The sequence below is a fragment of the Mirounga leonina genome, unplaced genomic scaffold (genome assembly GCF_011800145.1).
Source record: "Mirounga leonina isolate KUSES-001 unplaced genomic scaffold, KU_Mleo_1.0 Mir_127, whole genome shotgun sequence".
NCBI lineage: Eukaryota > Metazoa > Chordata > Mammalia > Carnivora > Phocidae > Mirounga > Mirounga leonina.
In genome coordinates this window covers 78,575,795-78,586,643 of record NW_023270316.1, presented here as the reverse complement: position 1 = coordinate 78,586,643, position 10,849 = coordinate 78,575,795, and the positions used below count along the sequence as shown (strand labels likewise).

Here is a 10,849-nt window from a genome sequence, read left to right as displayed (position 1 = left end):
TTTCACTCAGGGGTTCACATACAAGGGTCCATTTCACAACTTGTTATTCCTTTATTAAAGAGTTTGATACTTTGCTAATAAAGTCATGCTTTTGCTTACTCACTTACCTCCTGTACGACTCTTAAGAGTGCTTAACTTATTCATTACGTGGGGAAAAAAGGCCACCGCAAGCTCGTTTGGCCTGTGAACACTGCAGAAGGTCATTTCCTAGGCCACCAAAGACCCACCAAGGAGAGCATCCCTCAAAAACTCCGCCCCGCGGACTCCAAGGCCCGCCTTTTTTTGAGGACGCAACCCGCCGCGCTGCCGGGCCCGGGCTCACGCGTCGCACAATGAACTGCGCCTGCGCCAGCAAACGCCCCGCCCCTCCTCCCCGGTCTTCTATAAAGCCTCGAGCTTCTCCTCGCGAGAGAATTCGTTCTCATGCTCGCTGCAGGGGTCGGAGGTCAGAGCGAGCGTCTCGCGGGCCGTAGGAGGAAGATGGCGGTGGAGTCGCGCGTTACCCAGGAGGAAATTAAGAAGGAGCCGGAGAAACCGATCGATCGGGAGAAAGTATGGGGTCCGAAAAGAGGTGGAGGTGGGCCCGGCGGGGCGGAGAGCGCGGCCTGTGTGAGGAAGTCGGCGGTGTTTTGCTCCCCGGGCGATTCGGAGGCCGCGGCGTCTCCAGAGGGGAAAGGAGCTCCGGACTCGCAGCCGCTTTCTTTAACTTCTGCCCTTCCTTTTCCTCCTCTCGCTCCTAGACGTGCCCGCTGTTGCTGCGTGTTTTCACCACCAATAACGGCCGCCACCACCGAATGGACGAGTTTTCCCGCGGAAACGTACCGTCCAGCGAGCTACAGATCTACACTTGGTGAGAGCAAGGGGGGTCGCGGGGTCGTGGCGGGGGGTGGGGGGTCAGGCATTAACATTAAGTAATGTCCTATGCCAGTGAAGAAATATCCTCCTTGGTTTTGCTTTCTCTTACTCGGGGTCTTCGGGCCCAGCTCTCAGAAAGTTAGAGGTTTTAGCTGTTAGGTAAAAGGGGATTCGCCCATCTTGTAATACTGTTACGTTTAATGTTCAGAGTTTTGGGTGGTGAAGAATTGACGCATGCAAGATTGCTATCACTGTTGTGGCTGCTTGGTACAAATATAATATGCAGATAAATAAAATGCAGTAGCTGCCGTTAAGGGGCTCATAGTCAAATAAATGGAAATCATGGGATATTTATCCTCAGGAGCATTTCTGTGTAATATTAAGCCTTGGGTGCTAAACATTAAAAAATCAAAAACCAATTGATTTCTGATCTGGTTCTTAATGGGAAAGCTTTTGATGTGTGTTCCTGAAGACTTGCCCCTGAATGTTTATCTCTTAGGTGTACCCTCTATACCCCCAAGTCTGTCTAGGGCCATTACATATTGCAAGCTTATCTTTAGAGCTGCATATATTTCTTTAGTTTGACATCATAATGACTGTTTAGTAGCAGTGAAAGGTTAATAAGTTTTAAAAATAAGTCTTGTGGTAAAGATATATATAATATTACATTTGCCATTGTGATTTCTTAAGTCTGTGAATCAGTTGCATCAATTATATTCACATTGTGCAACCATTACCTATTACCAAAACTTTTTCTCCCCGCCGCAGAAGTTCTGTACTCAGTAAGCAATAACTCCCCATTCCTGATAGACTCTAATATAGTTTATATCTATATGAATTTGCCTATTCTAGATATTTGTGTCTACTTGTGTAGTGGATTCATACAATATTTGTTGTGTCTGGCTATTTCAGTTAGTATAATATTTACAAGGTTCATCCATCTTGTTGCATGTAACACAACTTCATTCTTTTTTATGGCTAAATATTCAGTGTATCAATATACCACATTTTGTCTATCCACTTTTGTGTTGATAGGTACTTGAGTTTCCATGTTTTGGCTTTGTGACGCTGCTTTGAACCTGGGTATACAAGTATCTGTTTTGAGTCCTTGATTTCAGTTCTTTTGGGTATATACCTAAAAATGGGATTACTGGATCATATCGTTATTATATGTTTAACTTTTTGAGGAACCGCCAAACTGGTTTTCACAACAGCTGCACCATCTTACAGTCCCAGAAGGGTGTCTAATTTCAAACTGCGAGTCCAGCATAGTAGAACTCGATTCTTTAAAGATTGGGACCTTATTTGTCTTTTGTAGGTACTTGTTAAATTTATGTAGTATGATTTTAGTTCAGCATCATTCCAGGATAAAGTTCCAGGAAGTTTGATGTAACTTAGGAGGAAGAACTGTTACTAATGTATTGATGAAAACCTCTGTTCAGAGATTAAAGTATATACTTCTCCCAGCAGTAAGAGTTCCTATTTGCCAGGTGCTGTGCTTAGATTCTGAGGGTATGACGTAAAGAAGGTACTGCCCCTCCCTGCAGTAAGCTCAGTCTAATGGAGAAAGCAGATGAATAAATACTAATTAGGTAAGACTTTAGGGTGAAGATGGCAGAGTGAGATTGTTCCAGAGATCCTCTACTCCTAATCCAGAAAAAAAGTGCAGAAAAATTCTGCCCTAAATTGTCCTATCCCTGAACTGCAACCAAATAAGGAAAGACAACCTTATGTTATACCTCAAATTGATGGCAAAAGACAAATATTCTAAAAGACTGAGTGGTTGGTGTGACAGCACAGAGCCCTGCCCCCTTTTCCAGAAGCAGTACTGAAGGAAGATTAGTCAATAAATCTTGGGAATTCTCCATTTGTAGAAGTAGATTGAGGGACTAAGTAGGCAGGAAATAAGTCAGAGAAAAAGGAATGGAGTCCGGAGGAGCCTAGCAGAAGTGAGTTGAGTTTGCCAAAGTTCAAGGCACTGTATGGAGTTGAGGGAACAAGCCAGACACCACATTAGTGGTCAGTCTCCTGTGCTTGGGTGGGGGTCATTGAACAGGTTATTGAAAGAGAATTACCTAGGTAGCTGTATCAGGGTTCAGCTAGAAAAATGGAACCAGTAGGAGATCTGTATGAAGAGATTTATTACAGAGAATTGGCTTACATAATTCTGAGGGCTGTCTAGACACCTCTAAGTCCCCAATCTATGGGGCGAGCTCTAAGGAAGGGCCAGGCTGGAACTCTTAAGCAAGAGCTAAGACTACCCACAGCAGCCTGAATTTCTTCTTCAGGGAAGCCTCCGCTCTGCTCGTAAGGCCTTTTCAACTAATTGAATCAGGCCAACTCAGATTGATTGAATGAGGCTGACTCAGATTATCTGGAATAACTTATATTTAAAGCCAGCTGGTTATAGACTTGGACCACATACACAAAATACCTTCTAGTAACACCGTTGTTAGTGTGATTGAATAACAGGTTGTAGCTTTGTCAGACTGACCCACAAAACTAAGCCTCACAGTCACACAGCAAAGACTTCAGTCCCAAGTGAGCGCTTGCGTTCCTCATCCATGTACTCTAGCTTTGGACTAGTGGTCAAAAAGCAGCCCTGGCACTCCCAGCCATTGGTCTAGGGAGACGGACCTCAGGTTGGAAGCTTGTAGGAGATTTCACAGTCAGAACTGATAACAGATGTAAACAAAATTCCCCAAGTTTGTTAGGAACAAGATGACAATATGGAAAGTATTTTTAGAAAGGAAGAAAGAACGCTTTCTGGTATACATCATAAGTATGTAGGTGTACCAGGGAATAACTGATGTGGAATAATTAATATCAGAAGATCAGGTTAAATAAAAACAAAATCAGTCTTGCCTCAGACTTCATCAGGACAAAGTTAAAATAGCCCGGGGAGGGGCGCCTAGGTGGCTCAGCCGTTAAGCGCCTGCCTTCGGCTCAGGTCATGATCCCGGGGTTGTGGGATCGAGCCCCGCATTGGGCTCTCTGCTCCGTGGGAAGCCTGCTTCTCCCTCTCCCACTCCCCCTGCTTGTATTCCCTCTCTTGCTGTCTCTCTCCCTGTCAAATAAATAAAATTAAAAAAAAAAAATAGCCTGGGGAATTATTGCAGAATAGAACTCTGACAGAGTAAATAAAAAGTTACAGAATTAGGAGGTGATGGGGTAACTGAATCTTTATTTGAAATTTTATAATTCCTTCAATTTTACTTTTTTCTTCTGTTAGGCAAATTTTATTAAAAATATGTATAATATTTGAAACATAAATTATAGTTTTGTATTATAACTCAGTATGTATAATATGCTTGATAATCTTAAGATTTTTTTTCTGTAGCATTGTGTATACGTAAAAAAAGATACCTACAGTGATGTTAACATCACTTGTTATTTCCGGTTGGTGAGATTTGGGATATAATTTATTACATTTTTGCATATGGCTTTCCCCTCTCTTTAAATAACATGGACATGTGTCAAGTGGAGAAAGGCAGTCATGCACAGCTTCTCACCTCTTCCTTGCATGGCCACATAAGAGTGACCTGGGGCCTGGAAAGGTTTTTTGTTTTGTTGTTGTTTTTTTTTAAAGATTTTTATTTATTTATTTGACAGAGAGAGAGAGAGAGCAAGAGCAGGAACACAAGCAGGGGGAGTGGGAGAGGGAGAAGCAGGCTTCCCGTCGAGCAGGGAGCCCGATGTGGGGCTCGATCCCAGGACCCTGGGATCATGACCTGAGCCGAAGGCAGACGCTTAATGACTGAGCCACCCAGGCGCCCTTGTTTTGTTTTTTGCAAAGAGATAAAGAGCCCTCAAATCCTGTGCTGGGCAGATGTCTTTGGGAGTATCTTTCCCTGTTCTGGGTTTGATGTGTTCTTTGTTCTGCCTGTGTGCCATTGTATGGCACCTGACCTGCAGTGTCTGTTCTCAGAGGTCTTTTACCTGCAGCACAAGAAGGGTGCATGCAGACTATCTGGGCATCAGCTACAGGGTAAGACCTGCACTCTTCATGAAGCAGATCTTGTGCTGTCTTTTCTCATTGCAAGTAAAGCATCGTTCCCTCCGTTGTCTCTGTGAGTTGTGTCTGTCTTGGCAACCCCAGCACCTGCAAACTAATGCAGTAGGTTGATATCCTGGGATTGCTGCTTCAGGTGGTTGGTCTCCTCCCCTGGTGGTGGGAACAGGTGTCATTTGTGTGACATAAGTTTTATACAGAAACTTTTAAAAACTGAGATGGAGATGAGTCAAAGGCAGTTAAATAATGAGGTAGAAATCAGTGATGGTGGGGAATGGAGAAGACTATATGATCTGTATTTAGGAGGTAGAAACAACAGGATAGAGATGGGAAGAACTTAACAGTGCTTACGGGTTTATGGCCTGAGCAATGAAGTGGGTGATGGGAGGGTTTTTTTTTGTTACTTTAAGTAGGCTCCCACCCAGTGTGGAGCCCAATGCAGGGCTTGAACTCAAGACCCAAGCTGAGATCAAGTCAGATGCTCAACTCACTGAGCCACCTAGATGCCCCAGTGATGTTAGTTCTGATGGTACTAGGAGAGAGCCAGGGCATGTTTTGGGGGGGAAGGCTCTTCAAGGAGTATCTGGTGTCCTTTGTTTTCATTTTATAGCCCCCTATAGGCAAAGTTGTTTCAGTTCCACATCATCCATTTCATTCTTCCAGTTGTCATGAAAGAAAACTATAAAAATTTACACTGTTACAGTTTGTTAACGATTTCCAAGATGCTCATATTTTGAAAGATTTTTCTAGGTTGTGCCATATTAGCTCAAAAGTCTGTTTTAAGTTCTGAGTTCAAATAAATATTTGCAGGACAAGAATATGTATTGTGAAAGGAACCTATGCTTAGTCCTAAAGAAAATTTCATGTTTCATTTGTCTTTACGGCTCTATCTGCCGTAAAACTCTTAAGATTCCATCTTTAGGGGGCACCTGGGTGGCTCAGTCGTTGAGCGTCTGCCTTCGGCTCAGGTCATGATCCCAGGGTCCTGGGATCAAGCCCCACATCGGGCTCCCTGCTCAGCGGGAAGCCTGCTTCTCCCTCTCCCACTCCCCCTGCTTGTGTTCCCTCTCTCGCTGTGTCTCTCTCTGTCAAATAAATAAAATCTTAAAAAAAAAAAAAAGATGCCATCTTTAGAAAAAATACATCTTTATGAAAATGTTTTCCTGTCACTGATTCTAAGATGTATTCCAACTTTAGACAGGGTGAAATGTGGAAAAGTACATGCTTTAGAAATAAGGAAATAAAATTATTTTAATAGTTTGGATTAATTTGGACTAATTACTCTTAAAGAAGTAAATCACTAGGCCAATAAGATGTTACATAGCAACAAAAGATAGCAGATGTAATCCCTGAAGTCTCTTTTTTTTTTTTTTTTTGGATTGGTGTATTTATTTATTTCTCTTTTTTTATTATTGACATATAATGTATTATTTGTTTCGGGGGTACAGTTCTGTGATTCATCAGTCTTACACAACACACAGCAGTCCCCACAACCCATACTCTCCCCAATGTCCATCACCCAGCCACCCCATCCCCCAACCCCCCTTCCCTCCAGCAACCCTCAGTTTGTTTCCTGAGATTAAGAGTCTCTTACGGTTTGTCTCCCTTCCTCTCTGGTTTCATCTTGTTTCATTTTTTCCTCTTTTTCCCTACGATCCTCTGCCTTGTTTCTTAAATTCCACATATCCGTGAGATCATATGATAATTGTCTTTCTCTAATTACTTTGCTTAGCATAATACCCTCTAGTTCCATCCATGTTGTTGCAAATGGCAAGATTTCCCTTTTTGAGGGCTGTGTAATATTCCATTGTGTATATATACTACATCTTTTTTTTTTTAAAGATTTTATTTATTTATTTGAGAGAGAGAGAATGAGAGACAGAGAGCACGAGAGGGAAGAGGGCAGAGGGAGAAGCAGACCCCCCACTGAGCAGGGAGCCCAATGTGGGACTCGATCCCGGGACTCCAGGATCATGACCTGAGCCGAAGGCAGTCGCTTAACCAACTGAGCCACCCAGGCGCCCTATATACTACATCTTTATCCATTCATCTGTTGATGGACATCTGGGCTCTTTCCATAGTTCGGCTCTTGTGGACATTGCTACAGTAACATTGGGGTGCATGTGCCCCTTCGGATCACTACATTTGTATCTTTGGGGTAAATACCCAGTAGTGCACTTGCTGGGTCGTAGGGTAGCTCTAATTTCAACTTTTTGAGGAACCTCCATACTGTTTTCCAGAGTGGCTGCATCCACTTGCGTTCCGATCCCTGATGTCCCTTTTAGCACTAATAGTTTGACTTTATAATTCATCATCATTTCAATCATTGAGGCTGGTAAGAGGAGTTTATGGGGGCAGATAGGATTATTAGCTGCTTTAAAATCAAGTATAGGGGCGCCTGGCTGGCTCAGGTAGAGCATACGACTCGACCTCAGTGTTGTGAGGGTGAGCCCCATGTTGTGTGTCGGATTACTTAAACTCTTAATAAAAAAAAATAATAAAATTAACTCAAGTATAAGACCTTGACAGCCACAATTCTAACAGGTTACAGTTCAGACACACGTAATTAACTCATTATATGTCAATATTTTTGTTATATTATTGTTATATTGTTGATTAATCAGATGTAATGTTTTCTTTTTAAAAAATTCAGGATGGATGCAACTTTGAAAGAGTTGACTAGTTTAGTAAAAGAAGTCTACCCAGAAGCTAGAAAGAAGGGCACACACTTCAATTTTGCAATTGTTTTTACAGATCCTAAAAGGCCTGGCTATCGGTAGGTAACTTTTAATTTTTAATTCCTATAATCTCTTTGGTTTTTATGTTTTAATTGATAGGAATAACCCCTCCCCTTTTAATGAATCTCTTTGGTGGGGGGGGAATGTAAATTTTATTAATATCTGATGTAGCTTAATGTAGTAATTAATTTTTAACCATGCCATAACATAATGGAGCAAATCCAGTCCCGTTTTACTTTGCAATGCATATTTAGTTTCATTGACTTGTGATCCATTAACAGTTGGGTCTCCTTTTCTGCAGAGTAAAGGAGATTGGCAGCACCATGTCTGGGAGGAAGGGGACTGATGACTCCATGACCCTGCAGTCGCAGAAGTTCCAAATAGGAGACTATCTGGACATAGCAATCACACCTCCAAATCGGGCACCACCTCCTTCAGGGCGCATGAGACCATATTAAATTTTATTTACTATTTCTTGAATTATTTTTCATTCAGTTATGTAAAATAAATTCTTTTTCTTCCCCTCATCATTGCCATTAAGCCTTCAAAGTCTAAACAAATTGTAATGCGTCTATCTAGGAATTAGATTTGGCTGTGTTACGGTATGGATATTAATAGAAAGTCCATATGTTTCTGGTCCTTCTGTAAAATACGAAGAAAAGTGCTCTTAGCATCCTTTGTAAAATTGTATTGTTAAATACATGTGTGCAATCAACTGGAGTGTGAAAGTTCATGAAGGCATGGGAACAGGGTTTAATGTAGTATTTGGGGTTTATGCTGAGTAGTGGAGGATGGTATGTTAAAGCCCAAATGGGGCAGAGTGAGAAAGCCCTGGGATTAAGTAGAGGGCAAGTTTGTGGCCTGGACTGTTGCCTGCAGTTAGAACAAGGACGAGGTGGCATTTTGGAATAACATGAGCTGAGGCAAGTTGAAAAAGCCATGTGTGCTTGAAGAGACAGGCCTGCCTAAAGCAAGGTACAGCGGCATAAAAAGAGAATGGGTGTCACGGTGAGAGCTTTTTATGTTTGAAAAATGGGGAGAATAGCGCATTTTGAAGATAGGAACCAGTATAGAGGAAACAAGGGTTAGCACTTAGGGTAAAGGTGGAAAGGTTTACCTTGAAGGTCTAAAAATGGATGAAAGAGGAATCTTAGGATCCAGGAGCAGAGCCAGGGATATGGTGAAGTTGAGTAAATAGAGGCTATTGATACGTGGTGTTACCAGTGCCAGGGACTGGCTTGTATCTGAATATCTGAAGAGTCCATATGCATCGTGGTTAAGACCAGCTGGCCTAAACATTTTTGCACCAGGAGCTCTGCAGCCTTGGACAAGTTACTTGAATCTGTTTGTTTTTGTTTGTAAAATGGCGAGGACAGCCCATGGGATTGTGGCGATTAAGTATTTCCAGAGGCCTGACCTGTGAGAAACAGTAAATACTAGCTATTAGCTATAAAGTAGAGCTAAAGCCATATCTTCTGCGGCCCCCTTACATTCCCATCTTGAAGTTTCTAGAGTGTGGCCAGTGTGTAGTGAGTCTAAATTACCATAGTCTGTTACAGTAGGAATTGGAAAACGTATATTCCAAAATGAAAAAATAGGTGCTAGCAGTGATTTTCAGTCAGATTGCGGGCATTTTATCTTGTGTACACAGAAGCAGCCTTTTAAATGTAATGGTTCCGTGGAATTGGTGTGTCTGTTGCAAAGCCCATCACCAGGCGCAGAGACCAGCCCAGAACCCAGATCTGGTGCCTCTTCTCCTCTGAAGTTTACCCCAAACCCTTAGATTTTTTTTATTCATTCAGACTAGATAGACTTGAGTTCTGTCAGTCATAAAGTAATTTAAACTGATTTTGATTTGATTTTTGAGAAGAGCCATGGTTACCTTCCTATTTTGGGGAAGAAACCGATTTACTATGCAGAGGAAGAAGGCAGGAACTAAATACAGGACCTTCGTAAGCCACTTTTTGATATGGTGTGAACTACAGTGAGGGCTCTCTTGTTAATTCCAGGTTATTCTCCCAGTAGTTTTTGTTTTTTAAAGATTTTATTTATTTATTTGACAGACACAGCCAGAGAGGGAACACAAGCAGGGGGAGTGGGAGAGGGAGAAGCAGGCTTCCCGCCAAGCAGGGAGCCTGATGCGGGGCTCGATCCCAGGACCCTGGGATCATGACCTGAGCCGAAGGCAGACGCTTAACGACTTGAGCCCCCCAGGCACCTCTCCCAGTAGTTTTAAAGCAGTTTATTTACTTGGTTCCAGCATGGAATTTTTACTTTAAAGATTTCAGTCTTCTACCAAAAGTAAGGTAAAGACTACCTGATGGATTTATTATTGACTATAATGCTAATAAGAATCAGACAACTTGTACTTAGTCCTTATTTACCTCTGGCTTTGGTAAGTATGGCTTATGGGTAAGTAACTGAGCGGTTTCCTCAAATATAAAATAGAAATAAATGGTCACCATGACAGCACCGTGCTCAGTGCTTAGTATCCTGACGGCCTCTCTTGCTCGGAAGGTATTTTCTGGAGTTGAAATTTTCCCTTTGGAGTATGTTCTAGCTCATGTGTTGCCTATAATTTGCCTATCTTTTGAGTTTCCTCACAGTGTACGTGAACTTGGTATTTTAGGTTATTTTTTAATAGGGAGTCTCACGTTCGTATTTAGATTTTACGAAATGTTACATCCACAGTAATCACTTGCTCGGGTGGTGTTTGAGACCGTGGCGGTGTGTGCACGTGTGTGAGGGGGAGAGCGCTATTACACTGTTAGCTTAGGTTTACAGTTCTGAAACTTAAACTGTTACTCTTCAGTAAAGAGCTGGACTCAGCCTGCCTCTTGCTATTCAAATTCCAGACTTGAGACCTCAGACTTTGAGAAGGCCAAACCCTGAAACAGCTCATCAGAAATAGTGCTGGGCTGTCCTGGGCCTGAGGAACTTGACTGTGTCTCCTCATTGAACCTTCCCAACCAAGCTGCAGAGACTAGTTCCCATTTAGAGATGAGATTGAAGCCCGCTTTAACTAGCACGTCACAAGTGGGTCACATGAACCTAGGAACAGATGTTGAAATACACATTTCCAAAAGTAGTGTTCTTTCATGGTTTACTTTATCCTCAACTCTGCACCCTGGCTTCCACCCACACCACAGGTTACTGTTCGTTTAGGGAAGTTAATCCTCCGCAACTGATCTCTACCAAGGTGCATCGTCTTGAGTATGGACCGGTTTCAGTTTTTACACAAACC

At 42.4% G+C, this 10,849-nt stretch overlaps 1 protein-coding gene across 1 annotated transcript; it reads left to right on the top strand.

The window, feature by feature from the left end:
* The first annotated feature begins 237 nt into the window (after positions 1-237).
* SAP18 (Sin3A associated protein 18) lies at positions 238-8,320 on the top strand. The gene is made up of 4 exons (XM_035003716.1): positions 238-552; positions 741-850; positions 7,521-7,643; positions 7,907-8,320. Exons 1-4 carry the CDS (start codon positions 424-426, stop codon positions 8,061-8,063), a joined length of 519 nt encoding a protein of 172 aa, XP_034859607.1. The 5' UTR covers positions 238-423; the 3' UTR covers positions 8,064-8,320.
* Positions 8,321-10,849: the final 2,529 nt, after the last annotated feature.

What these genes read in the sequence shown, in the direction of transcription:
- SAP18 (XM_035003716.1), top strand. Translation starts at nt 424, where the DNA reads ATGCTCGCTGCAGGGGTCGGAGGTCAGAGCGAGCGTCTCGCGGGCCGT. An exon ending in AACCGATCGATCGGGAGAAA is followed by an intron (nt 553 to 740) that starts GTATGGGGTCCG and finishes TCTCGCTCCTAG; the next exon opens with ACGTGCCCGCTGTTGCTGCG. An exon ending in GAGCTACAGATCTACACTTG is followed by an intron (nt 851 to 7,520) that starts GTGAGAGCAAGG and finishes TAAAAAATTCAG; the next exon opens with GATGGATGCAACTTTGAAAG.